Source organism: Penaeus japonicus, unplaced genomic scaffold, assembly GCF_977035675.1.
Source record: "Penaeus japonicus unplaced genomic scaffold, GWHDUDI00000001_assembly GWHDUDI00000015, whole genome shotgun sequence".
Classification (NCBI taxonomy): Eukaryota; Metazoa; Arthropoda; class Malacostraca; order Decapoda; family Penaeidae; genus Penaeus; species Penaeus japonicus.
Window position 1 is genome coordinate 38,284,313 of NW_028234417.1, and position 27,500 is coordinate 38,311,812.

General features: G+C 45.6%; 3 protein-coding genes across 3 annotated transcripts in view; 2 read left to right on the forward strand and 1 right to left on the reverse strand.

Moving 5' to 3' along the window:
• Nucleotides 1-27,500, forward strand: part of LOC122261605 (uncharacterized) — a 63,547-nt gene that overhangs the window by 16,864 nt on the left and 19,183 nt on the right. The gene's annotated exons all lie outside the window — the stretch shown is intronic.
• LOC147470456 (uncharacterized) lies at nt 16-1,819 on the reverse strand. Its single transcript, XM_086544938.1, has 2 exons — nt 822-1,819; nt 16-437 (listed from the first exon to the last, which is right to left on the reverse strand). The coding sequence occupies exons 1-2, from the start codon at nt 1,555-1,557 to the stop codon at nt 16-18; spliced, it is 1,158 nt and encodes a 385-aa protein (XP_086401064.1). The 5' UTR covers nt 1,558-1,819.
• LOC122261607 (uncharacterized) overlaps nt 25,940-27,500 on the forward strand; it is a 1,688-nt gene continuing 127 nt past the window's right edge. Inside the window, exons 1-3 of the mRNA XM_086544939.1 lie at nt 25,940-26,009; nt 26,279-26,907; nt 27,376-27,500. The exon at nt 27,376-27,500 is cut by the window's right edge and continues 127 nt beyond it. Of these exons, the coding sequence (XP_086401065.1) occupies nt 25,940-26,009; nt 26,279-26,907; nt 27,376-27,500 (824 nt within the window). The remainder of the gene's footprint in view (nt 26,010-26,278; nt 26,908-27,375) is intronic.

The following is a 27,500-nucleotide window of genomic DNA, read 5'->3' on the forward strand; positions in this document are numbered from 1 at the left end:
GAGATGTACACAAGCCTAAGCTAAACTGCGCTTCCAACAAGAGCGCACATCCCGACCCCGGAACCCCGATGACGGTGGTGACGTTGCTCCTGGTCCTGCCCTTCCGTCATCCGCGCTGCTCCGACGGTCACGGTCTCGTCTGCGGCCCGTCACGATAAGCTGGGTACTCGTCCTTGGCAGCTGCGCTGGAAAAACTTCCTCTGGGAGTGACTCCCTCTCTGCCAGCAGCTCCTCAGGTGACCTGCTCTCAACTGGTGAGTCCTCCGAAGTGCATCTCATCCTCGACGGTCCTCTGGGACTACATTTCACATCTATTGCTTCCTCGAGGGGACGTCCAATTCCTGTCAATCTGTCGGCCAGGTCATCATTTTCCCCCGATGTCCTTGCCATTGTTGGTGGCTCCTCCTTTGCCAGCGGCTCCTCCGGCGCACACGTCTCTGGGGGCGGCTCCTCCGGTGCACTCGTCCTTGGAGGTTGCTCCTCCGGTGCACACATCTCTGGTGGCGGCTCCTCCGATGCACACGTCTCTGGGGGCGGCTCCTCTGGTGTACGCGTCTCTTGCAGCGGTTCCTCCGGTGCACGCGTCTCTGGGGGCGGCTCCTCTGGTGTGCGCGTCTCTTGCAGCGGTTCCTCCGGTGCACACGTCTCTGGGGGCGGCCCCTCTGGTGTGCGCGTCTCTTGCAGCGGTTCCTCCGGTGCACACGTCTCTGGGGGCGGCTCCTCTGGTGTGCGCGTCTCTTGCAGCGGTTCCTCCGGTGCCCGCGTCTCTGGCGACGGCTCCTCCGGTGCACGCGTCTCTGGCAACGGCTCCTCCGGTGCACGCGTCTCTGGCGACGGCTCTTCCGGTGCACGAGCTTCTGCAGGCGACTCCTCTGGTGCACGAACCTTTATTAGCGGCTCCTCCGGTGCACGCGCCTCTGCTGACTGCGCCTCCTGTGCACGAGCCTTACCCGCTGAAACCTCCATCCGAGGGCGAATACTCCGCGGTCGCTGTTCCTTTGAGCGAGGCCGCTTCGCCCGTCGGTCACTCCCCGGGTGTACTCTCTGCTCCTGTCCGTTCGGGCGGCGAATCCACTGCTGCGACAGGTCTTCGCGCGAACGGACGATCTCTGCAGGAGAATGATTAGTCGCCGGTGGCTCTTCCGACCGGCGTCCTTTTCCCGGGAGTTTCTGAGTTGCCCAGCTCTCGACCTGAGGACCAGAGCGGGTCCACCCTGGAAAAGACAGGCAGACGCATCCTTCAGGGCACGTCCAAGAGGGAGAACCAACATCCTTCTGTTGCGCCTTCTGTGCGTCCTCTTTCTGCCTCTGTCTTTCTTCCAGCGCTCGCTCCTCCTGCTCTCGTAGAAGTCGCTGCTTCTTCAGCTGACGTTCCGCAAGCTTCCGCTGCTTCCGAGCTTCATGGCGTCGCTTCTCAGCCTCCTGCCGTTGTTCTTCCCGCTCCTGATACGCTCGTTCCTCCTTCTCCCGCCTGATCTTCTCCTGTTGCTCAATGTAATGGAGCACCTGCATGCCCCGTAAGCCAAGCTCCCTGGCCTCATCCAAGTAATTCCGCATGGTTCTGGGCTTAACTGTCGACTGACTGACTGATCCTGGCAAGGTCGCCAATGTCACAGGTCCGTTTATTCCGTGGAGAGAGAGGATCAGTACAGACAGGTCAAACAGAAAAAGCACCGGAACGGAACGTGCGGTTTATTACGGGATAAACAGACATAACAGAAACACAACATTACAAATGAGTACAGGCACAGAAAACATTACCATGGCAGGAAAAGGTGAGGAAGACGAGGTCGCATGGTGGTGAGGAGACGGCTGGTCACTCGGAAACAAGGTCGCTGGGTCAACTGGGACAACTAACTAAAATTTTTCAGTTCAGTTCAGAGAGATTTGCGAAGGCTTTCCTTCGCCCGGGCTATATGCACGAGGCGGCCCGGCCTCTGCCAGCTATAAGTGCTGACTCATCTGATCATCATAACTGTTCAGTTCAGTTCAGAGAGATTTGCGAAGGCTTTCCTTCGCCCGGGCTATATGCACGAGGCGGCCCGGCCTCTGCCAGCTATAAGTGCTGACTCATCTGATCATCATAACTGAATGCTTACCGTGGCGGTTGGATTGCCTGAAGGCGCTCCAGTTGCCACGGGGAAAGCAATAGGCATAGCCGCCTTACCAACCCAGCGGCTGTCGTCTCAGGGCCCTGCCTGAGGAAGCGAGTGTGCTCGCATTCCATCAGATAGTGCTCTAAATTGGCGTCCGGCGCGCCACAATGGCTGCAGCGTCGCTCATCATGCCCAATGGTGGGTATGATTTGCCACGCACAAGGGTAGCCTAATCTCAGTCTGTGAAGACTGACTTCGGCTCGCCTTGGTAGTCTGTTAGAGAGTATCAGCGACTCATAGCCTGTGGCGTCTGAGTACCAGCTGGCCGAGGGGGAGGTTCTCGCTTCCTCTCTGTGGCGCTGCAGGGCACCGACCTGCCCTGCAGCCATCAACTTACGCCTTAGCAGTTCTCGGCTAGGATGCACCACAAGATTACTCAAGGGTTTTTTCCTGCCTTCCTCCGCTAGCCTGTCAGCTACATCGTTCCCTTTAATACCAACATGGCTCGGAATCCAGTTGATGATAATGCGTCTACCCTGATCCAGGATTCTCTGAGCAATAGTGAGAATCGTGGTCAGAAGGTAAACGTTATCAAGGGGCGTGCATTGCTGCAGGCTGTCAATGGCGGCCCTAGAGTCTGTATGTATGACAACATGCCCGTCCGTCTGGGCTGCATGGGCTAGGGCTCCCATAATAGCGACAGCCTCTGCTTGGAGCGAGGAGGCATTGTCGGACACCCGCATAGCTTGTGCTACGTCCCTTGCTGCAAAGCCGGCGCCTGCAGTGTGGGAAATGGGGTCTACAGAACCATCCGTGAAGTAGGTTTTACTACCTGGTGGAGTGATTTCTGCAATGTTCCTCTCCGCCTCAGCCTTCAAAAGAGACGGAGAGTACTGAGTCTTTCTCCTTGACAGGTTCATGACAGAATACTCTATCAAGGATCTTGCCCACGGCGGGGCTGTGGCATAGTCAGGGTGGGGGAGGTCCATGCCCTTGACCAACAGAGTCTCCTTGAGCTCAAAGCGTATCAACACCCTGGCTGTATGAGACAGCCAGGAGTTGTTGGCAAAGAGTTCATGGTTCTGTACGAGCCGACGCTGCACTTTTTGTCTTAGCTGCGAGTCCAACGGGGACTGTAAGACTTTGGCAAGAAACTGAGCCGCCATCTGATCGATCCGGATGTCCAGAGGGAAAAGGTTGGCCTCCAAGAGTAGGTTAGCAACCTTAGCCCATATAGGAGCACCCAGAATGATCCTGGCGGCATCGTTTTGCATGACGTCAAGCCTTTGCCGTAGTCCAGGCTTGACCGTAATCAGGGCGACGGAGGCGTAGTCCACAATGGGACGGACAGCGTGCACATAGAAGGATCTTAGTACACGGTGCCCAGCCCCTAAGCGCCGCCCTGACAGAGCTCTCATGACAGAGAGTCTTGCCTTGGTCCGTTCTAGGAGATATTGAGCCTCCGAGCGGAAAGTGAGCTTACTGTCAACCCATACACCCAGGTATTGGAAGACATGAACCCACTCTAGCTCTAACCCTTGGACTCGCAGCCTTTGGTCTCGGACATCCTGTTTCAGCGCCATTGCCTTCGATTTGGCTGCTGAGATCTTAAGCCCGACTCTGCGGCATTCCTCAGACATTAGATCCAGACAACGCTGGGTCTTTCTGATTAAATTCTCATTCTTCCTCCCAACAGAGATAATTGCCAGATCATCTGCATATGAGATGATCTTGCACCCCACTGGGAGTGGAATGTCGAGGATGCTTAACATGAGGGTGTTAAACAGAGCCGGGCTGAGGACCCCCCCTTGTGGAGTGCCATTCTCCAGGGGTAGATGCCTGGAAAGGTGACCTTGGAACTTCACTCTGGCAGTTCTGTCCCGAAAGTAGTCACCAATCCAGGCAAGCAGTCTGCCCTTGATTCCTTTGCGGATCAGGACCTCTTGAATGGCAAGTGGGCTCGCCAGTTCAAAGGCCTTCTCCAGGTCCAGGAAAACAATGACAGACCTGGTTTTGCTGACAGTGCTCAGTAATGTGGCTATACTGTGAGCAGTGCTCTTACCCCTTGTGAACCCATGTAGGTGTTCATGTGGAGGTCCCAGCTTCCATTGGAGCCGGTTCAGTACCATTCTCTCTGCCGTCTTTCCCAGGCAGCTGAGTAGAGAGATGGGGCGGTACCGACCCGGCTCCTTTGGTTTAGGGATGGGAACTATGTCAGCCCTCTTCCAGCACTGTGGTAGTGAGGAAGTCTCCCAGGACCTGTTGATAAGATGCAAGAGTGCAAGCTCACCTTCAAGTCCTAGGTGGGAAATGATGGGGTAGGAGATCCCATCACAACCTGGGGCTGACCGCGAACTGGTCTTATATGTTCGCCTTAGTTCCCTCAGAGAGAACATGGCATCGGCATCATCAGGCTCGACCGCCTTTTCTCTGATGAGGGCATGCCTGCCTGGAAGCAGTTCCTCTTGGCATGCCCTCAACTCTGCTGGTAGACCGGCGCTACTTGTTCTTGCAGAGAACTCGAGTGCCAGTCTCTCCGCCTCCGACCGCGGGTCATGGTGGGTCATTCTGGGGGCTGAGCGATTTGTGGCCCGTCTGATGCGGTTCCACAGCTCTGTAAGGGAGGTTTGGTGGCCAAAGGACTCACACCACTCCAGCCACTTTTCCTGCTTTACCCTCTTAGCAGTTTCCTGAGCATCCCTGAGAGCCTCTCTCAAAAGAGCGTGGTTCTCAGGGGTTCTCTGTCTGCGGAAGTGTCTTCTGCACATATTGATTCTGTGGTTGACCTCCTTCACCTCATCATTGTAGTACCAGGCGTCTTTAAAACACCTGGACCACGGACGAGGTTTGGGAATGGTCTCTGAGGCTGCCTCGTCTATGGCATTAACTAGTCTTGCTTCAAGTGTATCCACATTATCATTATGTGAGAATTCACTGGTTCTGAGGCACCTGGCCAGGGCCTCCTGGAAAGCTTTCCAGTTGGCCCTGTCCACCTTCCATCGAGGATTGTGCTGGGGCACAGGGGCTGGGCCAGCATCCAAGATGGTGGTGACTATCCCATAGTGATCGCTCGTGGCAGTGTTGTCCACAGACCAACGAATCCTCTCGACCAAGGCCGCAGTGACAAAGGTAAGGTCAAGGACCCCCCCGCCAACGAGCGTAGGCTCCTGGTTGTTGAGGAGAGCAATCTCGGGGCATGACTCAAGCACCGCGGCTATGTGATAGCCTGCCGCATCCCGGTTCCGCGTGGGAGCCAGGATGGGGTGGTGGGCATTGAAGTCTCCCCCTATGAGAATTGGCTCGTGTGCCGCAGCAGCACAGACTTCACTAATATCTAAGCTCCTACAGGTTGGCCTGCTGTACACATTGTACAGCTTGAGGGGACCCCCAGCCATATGGATCTCAACTGCTAGGAGTTCAACACCTTCTCCACACTGCACAGGATCGGCAATCAGGGACATCATAAAATCGGAAATCTAAGGGAAGTCATGGACGGGTCCATGATTGAAGGAAGATTAGGGGTTGGGGGAAGGGAGCTAGCTAAGAAATTGAAATATTAGCGTGAGAATATAAAAGTTGGAGGGGCTTTCCCTCTTGCCTGATTTGTTTTTGTTTTCTTTTGTACTCTGCAGACACGCTCGGGAGTCTATTCATGTCAGTTGCCGATGAGTTGTCAGTGCTTGAGTGGACGCTTGTGTGGTCCTTCGATACCGTCCGAGTTGCTATTTAAATAATTTATGGATATGTAATTATGGTTACATATATAAGTATGATAAAATCCAACACCCGTTATTGTTACCAACACCCTTTTTTTTTTTTTTTTTTTTTTTATCCACAAGTATAGTACACACAGTAGATATAGTATATATGTATATACGTATAGTATATATAGTGTAAATACTATCGTAATAAATATGAATGGGATCATAATCATTGTTGATTACCACACCTTGTTTTTTTTTTTTTTTTTTACCAACACCCTTTTTAATTACCAACACCTTTTTAATTACCAATACCTTTTTAATTACCAATACCTTTTTAATTACCAATACCTTTTTAATTACCAATACCTTTTTAATTACCAATACCTTTTTAATTACCAATACCTTTTTTTTTTTTTTTTTTTTTTTTTTTTTTTTTTTTTTTTTACGCCCGTGCACTCGATCCTCCAGCAGTGTTACCACATCCACTGTTGGGGGATCTGGTGCCATTGGCGTATGAGATGTCTCTCCCCCATGCGTATCTCCTCGAACCCCTGGAGGAGATACGAGTGTTGGAGAGACACCCTTCTTTATTATTATTAATATTATTATCATTATTTATTATCATTATTATAATTTTTTTTTTTTTTTTTTTTTTTTTTTTTTTTTTTTTTTTTTTTTTTTTTTTTTTTTTTTTTTTCGAACTGGTTCAGGTTGTGCGTTGCACGGTTGTAGTCTCGTGAGGCTCCGTCCGTACATACGCACAACTTAAACAAACTTGGTTTTACTCATTCTTCTCTTTCTTTCAGGTCAATCGTGAGCGTTCGTCAGAGGAGAGGTCGTTAAGGGTCGTCAGGGTCGTCAGGGTCGTCGTCTACAGGGGCTACGCGGTCGGCGCGCCTGCGTCTGTACATTGGATCAGGTTCAGCTTGGATGCGCGGCAGACTTCGTGGGAACCACGAATGGTTTGCTGTGCCGAGCTCCATCTCTGACACTCTCAGGTAATTGTGGTCTTCCATCATCTCCAGTTTTTCCCAGACCTTCTTTGCGAGATTGTGGATCCGAACATTCATGGGGATGATGTTGTATCTCCCATGGAGTGTTGCTGCAGATGGGATGTTTGGATATCTGCATCCGTCTACCCAGATGAGGGATTTGTTTTGAACTGCCTGTATTTTTAGCATGAGGGATTTCGATACAGTATTTAGTGGCACCGGTGGGTATTCTAGGATGGGTCGAATTAGTGCCTTGTATAGATGGAGTTTTGTTCTCTCCGAGCAGCCAGAGAATCGCCTACAGAGTGTTAGTTGGTTGTTAGCGAGTCTCACTCGCTCTCTGACGTGGGGGGCGAATCCTCTGCAATTGATTTTGAGCCCCAGAAGTTTCCCGTTTTGTGTAAAAGGAACTTCAATGTTATTAATTGTGACAGGTAGCGGGGCGAGTCTTCCAGCAGAGATCATTTCAAATTTCTGGTTATTGGTTTTGATTTTCCAGTCTTTCTCAAATTTATTAATTGATGAAATAGCGCTGTGGGTCTGTAGGGTCATGATTATTTTTGATCTGCTTGGATGGGTTACTATTTGTGTGATATCATCAGCATAACAGATGTACGAGTGATGATATGTTGGTGGAGGCAGAGGGGAGGTGTATAGGATGAAGAGCGTGGGTGATATTACACTCCCCTGAGGAACACCGCTCTGGAGGTGAATCTCGTCTCCGAGAAGATTTTCAATTTTTATCCGGGCCTTTCGGTCATTCAGGAAGCTGCTTAATAACTTTGTTATAGGATCGGGCATTTGGGCATCGATAAGTCTGTGTCGAAGGCCGTCATGCCAGACTTTATCAAATGCCTTAGAGACATCTCTGAGGATGACATTACATTGTTGGTTGTTTGCTAATGCATTTGCTATACTTTCGTATGCAACCGCTATTGCTGTGGTTGTACCCTTCCCTCTTCTGAATCCATACTGGTTGACGTTTAAGATATTATTGTCTTCCAGATGGTTCATTAGTCGCTGGTTAATTATTTTCTCGAGGATTTTTCCGGGAATCTCAAGAAGAGAGATGGGACGGAAATTCTCGGGTTTGGTAGGAGGTTTCCCTGGTTTGGGTATCATTATTACTGTGGCTACTTTAAATGCTTTTGGGAAGTATCCAACAGCTAGGCATGCATTGTATATGTTTTTGAGTTTTGTGAGAGAGTTTGCCGGGAGGTTGCAGAGGTCAGTTTTGTTAATCTTGCTGATTCCTGCTGCTTTGTTTTTCATTTTTAGTATTGTTGTCTTGATCTCATTTGTTGAAATTTCAGTGATTATTGGGTTGTCATTAGAGAGCTTGCTGAGGTCTATAAATTCGTCAGGTTTTAGCTTATTGGGGAACCTCTCGAGATCTCTGAGTACCACCTGCTCGTGCTGTTGGTTAAAATTTTGGTTCTCTTCATCAGAGATTTTAAAGATTTTGCCCCAGTATCTGTTCAAGATATTGATTTTACCATCCGCCTCGAAGACTTTTGTATTGTTGGCATCAAGAATATATGGTGAAAAAGACTCTTTGTTCCCCCTCATTTGGTTTATCTTTCTCCAAAACGTTGCCGGCTCATTAGCATGTGTTGAGAGTTCGGTTGTGAGTCTCTCCCAGTTCTGTTGTGAGATAGCTTTTGATGTTTCTTTTATTTGTATTTGAAGTTGTCTATATTGGAGTCTTTTTTCTGCTGTCCAGCCAGATCTTTCGACGTGAGTTTTGAGGTTTTCATACAATGCTTTTAGGTAGTTTAGTTCGTCATTTGTACGATGGTGGCAAATGATGCGGAAGTTTTTGTTTGGAATACTTTGTTTTTTGGCTTCCACCACCTCAGTGAGCCAGTTCTCGGTCTCTGTATCTAGTGCAGAGTGGTGTTGGTTCGCGAGATTACCTGTTTGGCTGTTTCCCAGTATATCTTTGAATTTGTCCCAATCTGCATTTCGGTAGTCAGGTCTTGGTGGCGATGGGACCATGATTGGGGAGGTTGATAATGTCAGGTGGATTGGAATGTGGTCACTGGTTGTTAATGGACCTTGGCTAATGTGGGTGTTATGATAGCCATATCTGTTAGTGATTATTAGATCTGGAGTGGAAGCCGCATTTTGGGTAACAAAGGTAGCAAAATGAGGGCCCAAGATTGTTGCCTGCCCATTGTTGATGAATGTTGCCAGTCTGCGTCCTACAGCATTGCTGTCGTTGTGACCGAGAGCGCGGTGTCTGGCATTGAGGTCTCCCACTAGGTAAACAGGATGGTTTACCCTTAGTAGACGCATGAAATCGCCACTTGGTAAGAAGGGCCGTCTCGGGGGTAGGTATGAGGTGGCTATAGTAATAGGCCCCTCTGAGGTGTCCACCTGAACAGCCAGTGTTTCTGACTGAAAGTCGTCTATAATACGGTGGTTGATATTCCTTTTGATTAGTAGAGCGACTCCATCATTTTGTTCCCCTGATTTGTTAGACAAATAAGTATTGTATGGGAAGAGTTTAAGTCTCTCTGACTCTTTCTTCCCGTGACTATTGATGAGAATGATCTCCGGGTCAATTTCTCTGTACATATTGCTTAACTCTCGTGATCTTTCGAAACTCCAGTGGCGGACATTGTGTTGTATAATGTTTAGCCTTGTCATTATGTATTTTGTTTTTTATCCTCAGGCCTTTCTTTTGTTTCTTCGAAGCCATTTCTAATTTTCTTGAGGTTTGGTGCCTCCTCTATCATGCTTGATCTTATTTCGAGATTCCCCTGTTTGAGGTGTTTTAGGATTTTGGTCTCGAAGTCAGCTGATTGGAACCTTGGGTTACTATATGTGAATTTTATGAGGCCCTTGCGAATTTCATCCCCAATTGATTTCCTGCTACATTTCTGGTACTTCTTTGGGTTGTCGGTGTGCAGACGTAGTCCTAGAGTTTGTGGCTCAATTGGTGTACCATCATTTAGCCTTTTATAGTCTTCAGGGGCTGAGTCCTGCCTTCTGGCCTGTTTTTCCTTAAGATAGGTCGGAACCGCCGGTGGGATGAAGGTTTGGGGAGGCTGAGCTCCCACTTTAGAGGTCTCCTCATTGGGTCCTGCCCGTGAGGTCTCCGCTACGGGTTCGTCCGGCAAAACGATCTCTAATTCGCCGTTCCCCTCCTCCATGTCATCTTCAGATTGGCTGAGCAATCTGTCATGTCTATCGAGTGCGAGTACGTGAGATTGCACACTTTCTTGCGACCCGGCTATGCTGGTGTGCTTCGGTCTTGTAGAGGGGGCAGAGGGGGCGATCACACGCAGAATGCTGGCAGAGTCTTTCTCTGGCTCGAGGGTTACTTCTGGCAGACCAGCATGTCTCAGTCCCCTGTTAGCGACGGTGTTATAGTTGCTGTTTGGGTCTCCCAGGCACTTGAGGTGAGCGTTAATGAGAATGGTCAAGATCTCCAGAGAGGTGTCATTTGGTAGTTGGATGATGGATTGGGTATGAGGGGTGGCATCCATGATTGTGTTGCGGATTGTCTCTTTGGTGGCTGTAATTGTTTGTTTAACAGCCTGTTTGGCTACCTCGCTGAAGGTGCGGTTCTCCTGCTGTTTTATCTTTTCGTCTTTTAGTTCATCTGTCTCCTTTATCACCTTCTTTCTCTCAGGGCAGCGGTTGGCTAAGGTACGGTGGTCACCTCCACACCTGAGGCACTTTTTAGTAGTACTGGTGCATTGAGAGAATATATGACCCTTGGCTCCACACTCTGAGCAGAATTTTGTGTCTTTTTGTGGGCATTTGCTCTTAACGTGATCATACGCATAGCAGTTCATGCATTGTTTAATGGCTGTAAACTTTTCATGCTCTATTTGCCTTGGGGTTACTGAGAATGCAAACATCCTTAGGCCCCTCTCTTTTATGCTGTTAGCGGTGCTGATGTTGCTAAATCGTACCTTTATCATGTTGAATCTGCCCATTATATAGACTTCATCAACTTTGGCATGTGGGCAAGTTCTCTCTATTTCGGCTACTATTTCGTCCGGCTGCATTTGAGTGATGCTTTGGTCGATGTTCTTTAGTACCAGTGTGAGCTTAGCTCTCTTATCGGGGGAGAGGATAGGGTAGCATGATTTTTTGCGAAGTTCTGCTTTTGTTGTTTCTTCGAAAAAGTGGCTCACATCGTTTTCACTCTCGACCTGGGCGACGTATCCATCTGGGCTGGCGTGGAGTCTTAGCAAGACTATGTTCTGCTGGTGGAGTAGCTGCGAGAGTTCAGTCCTCAGCGATTCGGATAAGCTCCCGTCTACCTTGAGACGAACTCGGGGCATCTTGGTTACATTTACAAAATACAATTAAAGTCAAAAACAAAACAATCAATGAAGTTAGCCTATGCCTGGTATGTAGAAGTCGGACGATTACAGACCCCCCCAGCACAAGCTTGGAATGTGCCGGTCGTGAGGGTGTCGAATGACCAATACCAGGGAACCCCCAGGGGGGACCTAACCCTAGACTACTCACTGTAGTTTAGAGACTTATGTAGGTCTCCTGTTTCCCTATCCCTGCACCCACCCTCCTACCTGGCGGTATGACGCAGACCCGTCACGTGCCAGGGGAATCGTGGTTTGGTACGTGGAGGCACTCCCTGGTCCCAAGCCTGCTACAAGGGGGACTGGGGCTGTGCTCCTTGTCTGGACGAATACGAGGGAAGTCACCCCCGCAGGTCCTTTCAAGTACCAGGAAGGGAAGAAATGAGCAGGAGAAAAAGGTGAGCAAAAAGTCAGCTCCCACAGTTTATATCCCCTATCAACGGTATGCTGACGAGCGCCGAGGAAGGGTAATATAAATCGTAGTTGTAGTGCTCAGGCCGAGGGCACCAACTGCCAGAGAAGGCCTGGCCAGGGTCGCGTGAACCACGATTACCTGGCGGAGCTCTCTGTGCAGTGGGTTGGTCAAAATAATCTCGGAGATATTGGTTATAATGATAACCTTACGATCAGCTACAGGTGAGGTTGTTAGATATCACAGTCACTCACTTGGCATGAGTGGCTGCTTTCATCTACAGGTGCCTCTCAGGAAGGGAGGCAGGTGCGACAGGTGAGGTGGGCGTAATTGTGACACCCTTGGCGTGACCTGACTCTTACAGGTAAGGGAGGCAGGTGCGACAGGTGAGGTGAGGTATAATTGTCACCCCCTTTGCGTGACCTGACTTCCGCGAGCGTCGCGGGAGGGTCAGGTTGGTTGCTGCTGCTTTCTGCCTTGCTGCTACCCTGTTGAAGTCTCTCGGTCGTCTGATGCGATGTCGAAGATCAAGATGCCGATGACATCATATATACTGGAACTCCCACCGAGGTGGAAGGGGACAGTTAAGTTAGACGAAGAGTTCAGGTGAAGAAAAACAGTCAGGAAAATGAAGGAAAGTCGTAGTTAAAGTAGTGGGAGGACGAAACTCCCTGTCTGACTTTTTAAAGTTATTGAAGTGTAATGTCCACTCAAAACCTTCTGGGAGGCCTGCCAGGTCGGAAGGGGAAAAGTCATTTGATTGTTGATTGATTCTTCTTCTTCTTATCTGTGGGGGTGAGTAAGTTGAAGAGGGTTGGGAGGAAGGGGTCTGGAACTTGGGTTGGGGTTAAGGATAAGAAATCTTTATTATTTATTCAATAAATTAAGTTAGTAAAAACCAAAAAATGTTAGTAATTTTTTTTTTTTTTTTTTTTTTTTTTTTTTTTTTTTTTTTTTTTTTTTTTTTTTTTTTTTTGAAGCGTGATAAAGCGGAAGAGGAAGTGGTGAAAGGAGCTGGAGAGATAGTGAAAAGAAACTTGGGAGGAGATAAAGTGAGAGTTAGAAAGTTAAGTAGAGTGAAGAGAGTATTAGCTTTTTATTGGAGTTGGTCTTGAGGAGAAGGAAGTTGAAGTGAGTAATGGAAGTGTGTAAAGTGAAGAGGAAGTTATGAAGGGAGCTGGAGGGATAGTGGAAATGAAATTTGCGAGGAGATAAAGTGATAGAAGGAAAGCTGAGAAAGGTGGAGAAAGGAGAAAAGATAAGTTGTAAGACCAGGAGAAAGAAGTCAGAGAATAGCTTGCATGTGCGCCCTTAGTAGCTGAACAAAGCCCCGGGTCAACCCCTCGGGAGGCAGCCAGAAACCAGAACACCTAGCAGGCTATTTTTTAAGGGATTTTTTTTTTTTTTTTTTTTTTTTTGGGGGGGATTTTTACATTCTGAAGCTCTGCCCACGCTGCACTTCGCCGACCTCGCACGTCACCTCTCACTGCTATGCATGATGTGCCGTGCTTGACGTTGAAGTGGAGCCCTGTGGGTTGGCTTGTAGTCTGGGTTAAAAGTTGTTTAAAAAATCTTCATTCTTGAATTTAAACTTGCAGGTCCTCTTGAGGTTTACTTCTTCATTCTTCTTGTCTTCTTTTAGGTTTTCCTCTTCATGGTTGCCTCCTTACTTGATCATCGGTCTCCTGTACCTGATGCCGTGAATATGGCCTCAACTTCTTCAATGCCATTGATTCTGCTGAGGCTTTTGGGCCACCAGGCATGTGTGCCTTCTGGACGAACGTTGAGGCGATTGTAGAGCTCCTCATCCTCATCTTGGATTTTTGTCCATCTTCTTCTTGCTTGATGGTGGAGTCTCTGGTTGATCGCCTCGATCCTTAGTCTTTCATGGATCTCTCGTGCAGTGACTACTTCAGGATAGCGAATATTCAGAATCCATTTTCCTGCCTGGTTCTGAATAGTCTGTAGCTGCATCATCTGCCTTCTGGAAATGGTGTGAGTAGGCACTGGCGGGTATTCCATGATGGGCCGCACTAGGGCTTTATAAATGTAGAGCTTGGTTTCAGTACTCAGTGTCTGGAACCTTCTGATCTTGTTCAGCTGATGTTTAGCTTTGGTTGCTCTTTCATTTATGTGAGGGACAATTCCTCTTCTGCTAATTGTTAGCCCTAGTATCTTTCCTTTGTCACAGTAGTCCACTGCTTCCTCGTCCACTATCAGATCTGCTGTCTTGAATTTGGCCACAGGAATGACTTGGAATTTTCTCATGTTGGTTGAGATCTTCCACTGTCTTTCGTATCGATTGATGGTCTCTATGGCTCTGGCAGTTCTGAGTGCCATCATCTCGATCGATCTCCCTTCATACTTGATTATCTGAGTGATGTCGTCGGCATACATATAGTGATTGCTGCCATGTGATGGTTCAGGCAGATCTGCTGTATATATGGTGAACAGTGTCGGTGAGAGGCAGCTTCCCTGTGGAACTCCACTCATGAGGGGAATTGCTTCGCCGACTGTATTGCCGACGACTATTCTTGCACTCCGACTTTCAATAAAGTCACACAATAGCTTGGTCAAGGACGTCGGGAGGTTCAGCCTGATGATCTTAAGTTTCAGGCCTGTGTGCCAAACTTTGTCGAAGGCTTTGGCCACATCTCTCAGAACCACATTGACTTGGTTCCTTTCGCTCATGGCATTGGCGATTTCTTCATATATGATTGCAATGGCTGTTGATGTTCCTCTGCCTGGTCTGAAGCCATGTTGCCTGGGATTTTGTAAATCGTTAATCTCCAGGTGATTTCGCAATCTTATGTTCAGTATCTTTTCAAAGACTTTGCCTGGGACTTCCAGCAGAGATATTGGTCTGTAATTCTCCACTTTTCTTGGATTTTTCCCGGCTTTTGGTATCATCCTGACTCTTGCTTCCTTGAAGTGGTCAGGGAAGTAGCCAGCAGTGAGAGAGGCATTGTATATGTTTGCCAGTCTCAGCAACATCTTGTTTGGAAGATTTTGCAGGATTGTTTTGTTGATCCTGCTTTTGCCTGGAGCAGTTCTATTCTTGAAACTCTGAATAGTTCTTTTGACATCTGTGGGGTTGATCTTGGTCATTAGTGGATCTGTGGGGTCCAGTCTAGTGAAGTCAGAAGCAGCTTCTGGGTATAGGAGGTGCATGTGCCTTCCTATTTCCTCTATGATGGTCTCCTCGAAATCACTGTCAAAGTTCTCTTCTTCTTCTTCGGTAATTCGGAAACAATTTCTCCAGTAATTTCTGAACAGGATTTCTTGTTCTTCTTCTTCATAAATCTTCTCATCCTGTTCGTTGAGGAGGTAGCTACTTCTGCTTTCACTTCTTCCCATCAGTTTCTTTATTCCTGACCAGAAGGACTGTGGATCTTTTCGGTCCCATTCCACTTTTCGAACAAGTTCTTCCCACTTGTCATTTGCTGCTCTCCTCCAGTGGTTAGAGAGTTCTCTTTGCAAGCTTCTATATCTTGCTCTCAGGTCTTGTGTCCATCCATGTATCCCTGCATAGTGCTGCAGGTGATTCGACTGTATATTTAGCAGTCTTACTTCAGCTGTTAGCCTTGGATGGGGGATAGTCCTGTGGTTGCTCTTGGGTACATGATGAGCAAGTGCAGCTTCAACATCGCTGTACCACTTTTCGACTTCCTCGTCAATCTCTTCCAATGTTGCAGTCCTCAAGTTGGCTGCAGGCTTAGACTGGAGCTCATCCTTGAATCCTCCCCAATTAGCCATTCTAAAGTTGAATCTGCTACAGTTTAGGCTTTTCAGGATTGGGTTGGATGATATCTTGAGGATGATGGGCAGGTGATCACTGGTGCTTGCAGGGCCTGGTTCCATGATCACGTTGTGATGGGCTTGGTTATTGCACAGTGCAATATCTGGTTTGGTTGCTGTGTTCCCTGTGATGTAAGTAGGGAAGTCTGGTCCCATGTGAATTAGGTCTCCATCAGCAACCATTCTAGCAATAGCATTGCCAACCATGTTGCCTGCTCTATTGTTTAGCATTGGATGGTTGGCATTGAGGTCTCCCACTATGTATGTGGGTAATCTTCGTCGAAGCAGACTGTATAAGTCTTGCAGTGGAACAATTGCCCTTCTTGGAGGCAGATACATAGTAGCCACTACTATTGGACCTCTGCTGGTCTCTATCTCCATTGCCAGCATTTCGTCAAAGTCGTCGAGAATCTTATGTTTGATTTCTCTTCTGACTGCTATTGCTATGCCATCACTTGCTTCTCCAGTCCTGTTCCTCTGATAACATAAGTAGGGGAACAGTTTCAGCCTGTCTGTGTCCTTCAAACCATGACTGTTGATCAGGACTACATCTGCATTTAGGGCTCTATACATGCCCGACAGTTCGTTCCTACGAACCATAGTCCACTTGAGGACGTTCTGCTGAACTACAGTGATGGTGTGATTCACTTGGATTTGGCTGCAGGTCCATCTTCATGCCTCTCTTGGGACTCATCATAGCCATTCCTCCTCTTCCTGTAGGACTCAGGGTCGAGGTAGGTGATAGCCACACCAACGAGATTTAGGGAGGCTGCCCTAATTCTCCTATCTATGATACTGGCACATTCATCAGATTTCAGCCTCTGATTATTGTAGGAGTATTTCATCCTGCCATTTTTGATGTATTCTGCAACATCATCATCATCAATATTGCCGTTTGTAACGGTTTTCTCGGCAGTGTACAGGATGACTCCTACAGCTTTGCCCTTTGCTTCCCTGGCCTTCTTCACATTCTTGCACCTGTGTGGGGATGGCACCCTCACATACTGGGGTGCTGGTGCAGTGGGCTCTTCCAGTGGCGGCATTTCTTCTTCAAGAACTGGCAGATCTGGCATTTCTTCTTCTTCAGGTGCTTCTGTGGTTTCTTTGGGGGTTTCTGTAGGGAGCATAACCCTCAGGATGCCTGCCGAATTTACATCATTTGGAAGGTCCATCTCAGGGAGGTTATTTCGCCTCAAGGCTAGCTTTGCTTGCTCTGCAAAGCAGCCTGGTTGTGCAAGGTTGGCCAGGTGGGCATGCATCAAGGCAATCAGGGTCTTGACAGCCAGGTTGTTGGGCAGCTGCATGATGGGTGGCTGCGTCTCTTTAATCGCCGTTTTGGTAATTTCGGCTGTGGCTTTGGCTGTCTTTTCGATCGTTTTCTCGACCTTAGCTGTAGCCTTTGCAGTGTTCTTGACTACTTCACTCAGTAGTCTGGACTCTTTCTGGCTTTGGATCTCTTGCTTCTTTTCTACTGCCTTTGTGATCTCTTTCCTTCTAATAGGGCAGCTTCCAGAGAGAGTCCTGTGTTCGCCTCCACAGTTTAGGCATTTTTTTGTGGTATTCTTACATGTCGTGAACCTGTGTCCGGTCTGACCACATTCACTGCATTTTTCGGCATTCTTCTTGGTACATTTACCCTTTGTATGGCCATATTCATAGCAATTCATACACTGAATTACTCGAGTGAATCGTTCCTCTTCGATCTGGGCCGGGTTTATACTATAATTGTATAGGATCAGTCCTTGGTCTTTGATCTTTTTGGCAGTCTGTATATCATGGAATCGAATCTTAACAATTCCATGTTGTGGCATCTTATAAACTTCATCGATTTGCAGGCTGAGTTGTCTTACCAGTTCCTCTTTTATCTCTTCATTAGAGTGGCTTGTAATGTACGAGTCCACTTTTTTGACTACAATGGTCATCTTAGCTTTGGTTTCAAGAGGCATCTGGGGGTCAAAACCTGAGCTCTTAAGCTTTTGGCGGAATTCTGGTGACATTATCTTATCTGCATCGGTCAGGGTCTTTGGCAAAACAATGTATCCATTCCTGGCATCAATGATTCTCAGGAAGTGGATTCCATTGCCAAACATCAGAGAGTTCAGTTCCTGCTTTCGAGTTAAAGTCGGAATGCCATCGAGGTTTACTTTAATTTTGGTGGTCGAAGCCATGGTTCCCAACGCATAGCTCGATCCTACCACTGAAAAAAGTCCAAGTCCTGCCTGAGTTGTCAGATTAAGTCCTATCTCTGACAACCTCCTCTTATCTCTGAGGAGCCTATGACATCATATATACTGGAACTCCCACCGAAGTGGAAGGGGACAGTTAAGTTAGACGAAGAGTTCAGGTGAAGATAAACAGTCAGGAAAATGAAGGAAAGTCGTAGTTAGAGTAGTGGGAGGACGAAACTCCCTGTCTGACTCGTTAAGATATTGAAGTGTCATGTCCACTCAAAACCTTCTGGAAGGCCTGCCAGGTCGGAAGGTGAAAAGTCTTTGTTGTTTGTTGATTCTTCTTCTTATCTGTGGGGGTGAGTAAGTTGAAGAGGGTTGGGAGGAAGGGGTCTGGAACTTGGGTTGGAATTAAGGATAAGGAATCTTTATTATTTATTTATTAAATATAGTTAGTAAAAACCAAAAAATGTATTAGTATTTTTTTTTTTTTTTTTTTTTTTTTTTTTTTTTTTTTTTTTTTTTTTTTTTTTTTTTTTTTTTTTGAAGCGTGATAAAGCGGAAGAGGAAGTGGTGAAAGGAGCTGGAGAGATAGTGAAAAGAAACTTGGGAGGAGATAAAGTGAGAGTTAGAAAGTTAAGTACAGTGAAGAGAGTATTAGCTTTTTATTTAGGATTGGTCTTGAGGAGAAGGAAGTTGAAGTGAATAATGGAAGTGAGTAAAGTGAAGAGGAAGTGATGAAGGGAGCTGGAGGGATAGTGGAAATGAAATTTGCGAGGAGATAAAGTGATAGAAGGAAAGCTGAGAAAGGTGGAGAAAGGAGAAAAGATAAGTTGTAAGACCAGGAGAAAGAAGTCAGAGAATAGCTTGCATGTGCGCCCTTAGTAGCTGAACAAAGCCCCGGGTCAACCCCTCGGGAGGCAGCCAGAAACCAGAACACCTAGCAGGCTATTTTTTAAGGGATTTTTTTTTTTTTTATTTTTTTTTTTTTTTTTTTTTTTTTTTTTTTTTTTTTTTTTTTTTTTTTTGGATTTTTACATTCTTCAGCTCTGCCCACGCTGCACTTCGCCGACCTCGCACGTCACCTCTCACTGCTATGCATGATGTGCCGTGCTTGACGTTGAAGTGGAGCCCTGTGGGTTGGCTTGTAGTCTGGGTTAAAAGGTGATTAAAAAATCTTCGTTCTTGAACTTGAACTTGCAGGTCCTCTTGAGGTTTACTTCTTCATTCTTCTTTTAGGTTCTCCTCTTCGTGGTTGCCTCCTTACTTGATCATCGGTCTCCTGTACCTGATGCCGTGAATATGGCCTCAACTTCTTCAATGCCATTGATTCTGCTGAGGCTTTTGGGCCACCAGGCATGTGTGCCTTCTGGACGAACGTTGAGGCGATTGTAGAGCTCCTCATCCTCATCTTGGATTTTTGTCCATCTTCTTCTGGCTTGATGGTGGAGTCTCTGGTTGATCGCCTCGATCCTTAGTCTTTGATGGATCTCTCGTGCAGTGACTACTTCAGGAAAGCGAATATTCAGAATCCATTTGCCTGCCTGGTTCTGAATAGTCTGTAGCTGCATCATCTGCCTTCTGGAAATGGTGTGAGTAGGCACTGGCGGGTATTCCATGATGGGCCGCACTAGGGCTTTATAAATGTAGAGCTTGGTTTCAGTACTCAGTGTCTGGAACCTTCTGATCTTGTTCAGCTGATGTTTAGCTTTGGTTGCTCTTTCATTTATGTGAGGGACAATTCCTCTTCTGCTAATTGTTAGCCCTAGTATCTTTCCTTTGTCACAGTAGTCCACTGCTTCCTCGTCCACTATCAGATCTGCTGTCTTGAATTTGGCCACAGGAATGACTTGGAATTTTCTCATGTTGGTTGAGATCTTCCACTGTCTTTCGTATCGATTGATGGTCTCTATGGCTCTGGCAGTTCTGAGTGCCATCATCTCGATCGATCTCCCTTCATACTTGATTATCTGAGTGATGTCGTCGGCATACATATAGTGATTGCTGCCATGTGATGGTTCAGGCAGGTCTGCTGTATAGATTGTGAACAGTGTCGGTGAGAGGCAGCTTCCCTGTGGAACTCCACTCATGAGGGGAATTGCTTCGCCGACTGTATTGCCGACGACTATTCTTGCACTCCGACTTTCAACAAAGTCACACAATAGCTTGGTCAAGGACGTCGGGAGGTTCAGCCTGATGATCTTAAGTTTCAGGCCTGTGTGCCAAACTTTGCCTATGACATCATAACTCAGTTCAGTTCAGTTCAGAGAGATTTGCGAAGGCTTTCCTTCGCCCGGGCTATATGCACGAGGCGGCCCGGCCTCTGCCAGCTATAAGTGCTGACTCATCTGATCATCATAACTGAATGCTTACCGTGGCGGTTGGATTGCCTGAAGGCGCTCCAGTTGCCACGGGGAAAGCAATAGGCATAGCCGCCTTACCAACCCAGCGGCTGTCGTCTCAGGGCCCTGCCTGAGGAAGCGAGTGTGCTCGCATTCCATCAGATAGTGCTCTGAATGCTTACCGTTTTTGTAGCTGGCCTCCGTGCCAGCTACAAGCACCCCCGTTCCTCATCACCAGACCTCAACCAATCACGAGTGACCTGAGCTGCGAGGTGTCGCTACCATGCACCGACGTCAGGGCAGGACATCGGGCGAAGCTTGCCCCTGCACACCGACCAATCAGGTCGCATGTTACCACTGACCTACCTCGCGAGTCGCGTCCCCGTGTACCTGTCCGGTTACACAAACGCACCTGCACCCACACACACAGCGTAATATACATTTACTTACAAAAACAACATTCACATTTACAAAAATACAATTACATCAATCCTAGCTAATCTCGCAGTTGTGACAATATATATATATATATATATATATATATATATATATATATATATATATATATATATTATATTATCAAGGTACTTAATCCTAGCCGCATACCCAGAACTATGACCATTACCTCTTCAGTCAATTGAGTCAAGTCAGAAGTGACCTAGTAATTGGTACCTCGCCTTAAAACTACTGTCTTCAGATAGGATTTTCGCCAAAAAAGAGGGAAAACAATATAGAAACCTGTTTATCGTATGTAATTATACCAATTAATGATAACATCCTAATTGGCATCTTGCCGAATCAATCAGATTCAACTTAGACTTCTTGTCCAGAGGTCATTCTCATCCTTCGACTCCTCCATCAGGAATGGAAAGTCTCAGAACTCTCCGTCCTACGGGATAGCAGGTAGATTCGTGTCTAGTACCTTAGTGCCTTCATTTCATATGCTGTGTAGTGTCAGTGTTTCCTTGGGTTTTCTCGATGTAACTATATCAGATCTCGTTAGATTTGCTGTAGGATTAGCTTCCCTATTCCGTATATTTCATGTCCTTCTTGTTGTATATAATGTTATATATATTTTGAGTTATAATATATTGTTACTGATTTAGCTGTTGTGTTTGACATCATAATTTATTTCATAAGTGTGGTAATTAGAGTAAATCTAGTATCCATTACATATTTGGTCGCCAAATAAAATCATTAAGGTACTAGACACGAATCTACAGTTGGGTAGAGAGTTCCGAGACCCTCCATCCTTGACGGAGGAGTCAAAGGATAAAAGTGGCCTCTCGACAAGAAGTCTAAGTTGAATCTGATTGATTCGGCCAGATGCCAATTAGGATGTAATCATTAGTTGGTATAATTACATACGATAAACAGGTTTCTATATTGTTCTTCCCTCCTTTTTTGGCGAGAAGCCAGAGACCAAAAGTGAGAACATTTTCTCGTGCTATGTTATATTGTTATAGAAAAAAAAAACGAGAATAAGAGAAAGAAAGTTAATATACTTATTTATATATTTACATATATATATACATACATATATATATATATATATATATATATATATATATATATATATATATATATACTCTCCCTGAACTGATATAGGAAATATGATGAAATGAATATTATAATCACAAAATCACCTTTGGCATTATCCTCAATATCAGTTATCATATATGACGCATATACTTCGCGGGAACATGCCTTTGTAAGGATTTTCTATAATAGACTACGAATGTGGCTCTTATCCTTTTTCTTCCCAATCTTGTTTGTGCCTTCCTTGCTTGCGTGCGAGTGCGTGTATGCGTCCTCCCCTGTGATAGGCCTTGGTAGACGTTGAAATCTTTTGGACTCGCCCTTTCAGTGACTCCTTCAGTGTAGTCCATTAGTCCGGCTTTCCAGGTCCAAGCATGGCATTGGAGACGTTAAACCATACAGGCAAAGGTTCGCATGCACGCAAACGGCCACACGAGCACATGCACAAATGTACATACACTCATATGCATATTCACATGTAACACGCATACACATACACAAACAAACATCTTAATATTATAAGCAGATGGTATACACGTTAACAAACTACATAAATTCACAAATTCGTAAGCACATACTGTACATAAGTCGTGCGCACAATGAACAAACACACCCTGTACGCGCAGAAACATCTGGATGAACAAAACATGATAACATAATTCGACTGTATACAAACCGTAGACACAGGTAGTCAGTCACGTAGGAACGTCACTTCCTGTTATGTGTTGGGGTGGCAAAAGCCACTTTTTACCGTACCTAAACTTTACCGCCCTAGCAGTAAAAAAGTATGTTGTAGCATCAGCGTTGATCCCAGATTTCGAACGTTGCTAGCAAGGCGATAAACTGATCCTGCAAGTCATCTGGGTGTGTGAGGAATTAATCCCTACCCTGGATTGTGAAATGTAACAAAACTTGCACTGCACTTACACACATACTATTATTCACGCATAGGTGAACTTTGTCAAAATATCTAAGTACCCCTATACTGTTTTATAATATACTAATGCTGATATTCCAAACAGGTTTGGCAAATTAGTTTACAGTCTTACGGTCACCCGCTTATCCCGGAAAACTCACCTAGATATTCCCGCTTCCCTTCCCGTGAAATTTATTAGGTGACCATTGTTCATCCTAAGATTTTGAAGAGGACAATTCCACTTTCAACAACTAACACCGCTGTTACATGCATCTCTTAATGCTGTTATGATCTGAACACTAGTTCTTGTTTCTATACATTTTTTTTTCGCTGAAAGATTTGAAGTCCTTGAAGTGATATGTTATTGCCATTATCATTAATGATAATATTATTATTATCATCATTATCACTAAGTAATCTGGGCCTATTCACTTTAGGTCAGTTGAGGTTAAGCGAGCATAAGCACGCTTAACCTCGCTTCTCTGAGATTATGTCACTGCAAATATCATTCGTTTGTAACTCATCATACCTAAATGTCATGTATAATCAATAGGTAATTCGCCAATTCCAAGTGTCTCTTACATTGTAGGCATACAGAAACAGAAGTTTCTGTATGTCAACGGACAAGGCTTCGGCCAGAACCAGTGTATTCAGATGAATAATAAAGCTACTTTCTATAAATAGCTTTTTTTCTTTTCTTTCCTGATCGAATTCTGCTTGTGTGACCTTTTGATGGTGAGGCATGGGAGACTATCCTATATACTTCCCCTTTCATCGGCCTTGGTGCGTCTGAACCAAGGTTGAACCCTTCGGCGCGGATTCGGTTCACCAGGGGGCTTGGCTCCCATCGCCTCACGGGGATAACTTTGGCTTAAAAGGATAAACATCCTGGGGAAGGCCATGCAGGCTGTGTAGATATATAGATAAATATGATAAGAATTTGTGACTCAAACGGCGTGATACGTAGAAGCAATGTCCTCACAATATATCTGCTTTATACAAAAACGGGAATGTTGTTGAAATGTATACACTGATTTTGAACAATTTGATTACATTATTAGTTCACGGAATTTTATTACTCAGTGAGCCATTGTGTGGCTCCGCAAATGTTCCAGAGTTTATGACGAACTTCTAGAACGCTTATCTTTTTTTTTTTTACTGATTAGATGTCTTTACAGGGATTATGGCATTACGAGGGATTTATTTTGTTGCACTCCTTTGGGAGTTTATCACCTTGTTTGTGCGCTTGCATGTGTGTGTGTATATACTGTATGTGTGTATATATATATATATATATATATATATATATATATATATATATATATATATATATATATATATATAATGATAATGATACATATATATATATATATATATATATATATATATATATATATATATATATATATATATATGTGTGTGTGTGTGTGTGCGTATGCATATATACATATATATACGTATAGAGGATCTGCAGAAGTAAAGCTGATGAGTACTCATATGAGTTTATTATTGAATTTGATTTCAGAGATGCTTACTCTTTATCAATGATTAAGCCATTTACCTAATACATTGCCATGAGTACTTGATGTGGTCACTTTTAACAACCAGTTTTTAAAGAGAGAGGTGGGGGAGAGCGGAGTAGAGAGACAGAGAGAGAGTGATGGGGAGATAGAGGGGGAGAGTGAAATAGAGAACGGGAGGGGGAGGGAAATATATATATTGAGTCTACTGAATACCAAAAATATTAAGGCTTGCTATATTACATTAATAATGTGTAATGATCTACTGAATACCAAAAAATAAAGGCTTGTTAAATTACATCAATAGGGTGTAATAAAAACCACAAAAATAGCAATGTAGCACAAGAGCAAGAGCAGCAGAGGTCAGACTGAGCTGCACTTCGCCGACCTCGCACGTCATCTGACACGGCTATGCATGATGTGCAGTGCTTAACGTTGAAGTGGAGCCCTGTGGGTTAGCTTGTGTTCTGGGTTAAAATTGTTTAAAAAATTCTTTGTAGGTCCTCTTCTAGTCTTCTATGCCTTGCTAGTCCTGTGTTGTTGTTCTTCCCTTGATTATTGCCTACTTACCGATTCTTCGGCCTCCCATGCCTACTACCGTGAATATTGCCTCAACTTCAATTTCATTGAAGGCTTTTGAGCTACCAGGCATGTGTGCCTTCTGGACGAGAGTTGAAGCGTTTGTAGAGATCCTCATCTTGGATTCTTCTCCATTTTCTTCTGGCTTGCTGGTGGAGTCTCTTGTTGATCACCTCGACCCTTAGTCTTGCATGGATCTCTTGAACGGTGATTACTTGAGGAAAGCGGATATTCAGAATCCATTTGCCTGCTTGGTTCTGAATAGTCTGTAGCTTCATCTGCTTTTTTAATTGGTGTGGTTAGGCACTAGTGGGTATTCCATGATGGGCTGCACTAGGGTTTTGTAAATGTAGAGCTTGGTTTCGGGACTCTGATCTGGCCCAGCTGATGTCTTGCTTTCTGTGCTCTTTCATCAATATGAGGAAGAGTTCCTCTTCTGCTAATTGTTAGCCCTCCATTCCTATTTGATAATCTGGGTGATGTCGTCGGCAAACATATAGTGACTGCTATGTGATGGTTCAGGCAGATTTGCTGTATAGATTGTGAAGAGTGTCGGTGATAGGCAGCTCCCCTGTGGGACTCCACTGCTGAGGGGAATTGCTTCACCTACTGCATTGCCGATGACTATTCTTGCACTTCTATCTTTTAGGAAGTCGCATAATAGCTTGGTTAAGGGCGTCGGGAGGTTCAGCCTGATGATCTTCAGTTTCAAGCCTGTGTGCCACACTTTGTGAAAGGCTTTGGCCACATCTCTCAGGACTACACTCACTTGGTTCCTTTCGCTCATGACATTGGCTATCTCTTCATAAATGATTGCAATGGTTGATGATGTTCCTCTGCTTGGTCTGAAGCCATATTGCCTGGGATTTTACAAATCGTTCATCTCCAGGTGATTGCACAATCTCAAGTTCATTATCTTCGGGAGAACTTTGCCTGGGACTAGCAATACTACCTCTGTAATGCAGCATTGCTACGTCCTGCATTAGCCAACACGCAGAGACGACTGCTTGGCATAGGAGAGCTGTTCACCCTTCGCTTGAAAGATCCGGAGGCAGACAATTACATTCCGCCATCGGGTCATATCAGAAACTGGAAATTTAACAGCATTTGCTTACACTTACTGCTTAGGATTATCGTTACAGTGTTTCCAGCAATGTCACAATTAAAAGCTGACAGAAATACCATTCTGCTGCATTAAAATCAGTGAAATAAAAAAAAAATCGTATCTTATTTGTACAAATATGATACACTGTGGAATGAGTGCTGTCATGGTGAGATAGTCTTCTATGTATTTTCCGTAAATAGTTCTTAGTGCTGTTATTGGCTGTGGTGGAATGTTAAGAACTGGTGTTATGTGGATGCTGAGCTATGTGACAAAGTACCTATTATCAGATCTCTGAGTTCCGACCCAGGGCGTGACGTTCTTACGAAGTTGGAAGAGAGCATCCAGATGAAGATGATAAAAATTGGAGATGAGCAGCCTTCTCCTACCAAGCAGTCGCTCCATAGTGCTGTTAACCGCAGGACGTGACTATGCTGGTGCTGTGGACTCTGGTGTTGGGGCTGCTGCTGTGGCCCGACCCCGGCTACGCTCACAACGACGGTAATTTCTCGGTGATGTTTCTGTGGTGATTCCGCCAATCGATGTCACGTGCTGAGAAAGAATTTGTCTAATATTCATAATCTTGCTTTGAAGCGATCTTTTACAAATATTCACCAGTAAGCGGTCAGAAATATTTCTATCTAATAGATAGCCTAGCGTATCCTAGGCTGTGCACAGATGACAATCGTTAATAGAAAACCCAAATGCAATATCATCGTTTAGTTATCGAATTCAGGAATAATACAGCTGATGTTTCATCTCCAAACTAGGTTGCGTGGTACAAGATTCTCTGAAATTCGACGACCTCCTGGTTGACTTCGTCAGATTCACGGCCTTTACCCCCTCGAGTGGCAACATCTTCGAGGCCAAGCTAGCATGTGAAAACGAAACATGGTTCTCCCACATTATCACTGCATCTGCAGACAATGTCACACTGAAAACAGCGAAGAAAGAGACGGGCTGGCCAGCACCGGAAACTGAGGAAGGATGGACTGAGTTTGAGCTGAAATTCGGTGACTTCTATGAAGCACTTGATGGCCGAGGCCAGTCGTGGATCGCCGAGAGAGTTTCCCCCACTTGCCTGTTTACAAAAGTCGAGATAAGCGAAGGAGAGTTCGCCAGACACTGCCCTGAGGGAACGCTCAAGTGGGAAGTCGAGGATGAGAAGTGTGCCTCCGTCCCTCTCCCTCGCTCCTTCAAGGGTGACCACACGCTGAATCTCACACTGATGTCGAGGGACAGCTTCAGCCCCGTTTTCCATCTCGGAGGAACCCAAGTTGAGCTGGGCATGAGGGCGGGCTCCGTGGTGGCTTCAGGGAAGGGCACGTCTCCGCTGAAGCCACCAGTGCAAAGGACCCTCCTTCGCTTCAGTCCTCGTGGCGATAGGGTTTCGTGCGAGGTACGGCCGTCTTGCTTGGGTGTTTCAAGGATGAGGAATTGTATAAAAACAGTCATTTATTTTGCATCTTAAACATATACATACTTACATATTTCATACATATATGTGTGTGTATGTATATATATATATATATATATATATATATATATATATATACATATATAATATATATATAAATATATATATATATATATATATATATATATATATATATATATACATATATATTTACACACACTCATAACGCATGCTACAGGGAGTAGAAAAACGCCGTGATTCACCAAAGCATATACGCAAATACATCAAGGTCCCAAGATAACTTACTGCGCGTATGGGTACTCTGTAATCAATGTTCATATTAGTTCTGGGACCATTCGTTATTTGATTTTAATTGAAATTGCTGATATTTCTATCATTCATTGGCGTCATTTATTCACACTGTTTTTTACACTATATTCCCCCTCGCAGCTGACAACAGATGCATTGCTGCACACGGTGACCCTTGCACGTGAGTCGCGTTCTGTGTCGGTGTGTGCGAAGGACAGCAAGTTCTTGTTGATGCTGACTTTGGAGAAAGAGACAGAAGGAACCAC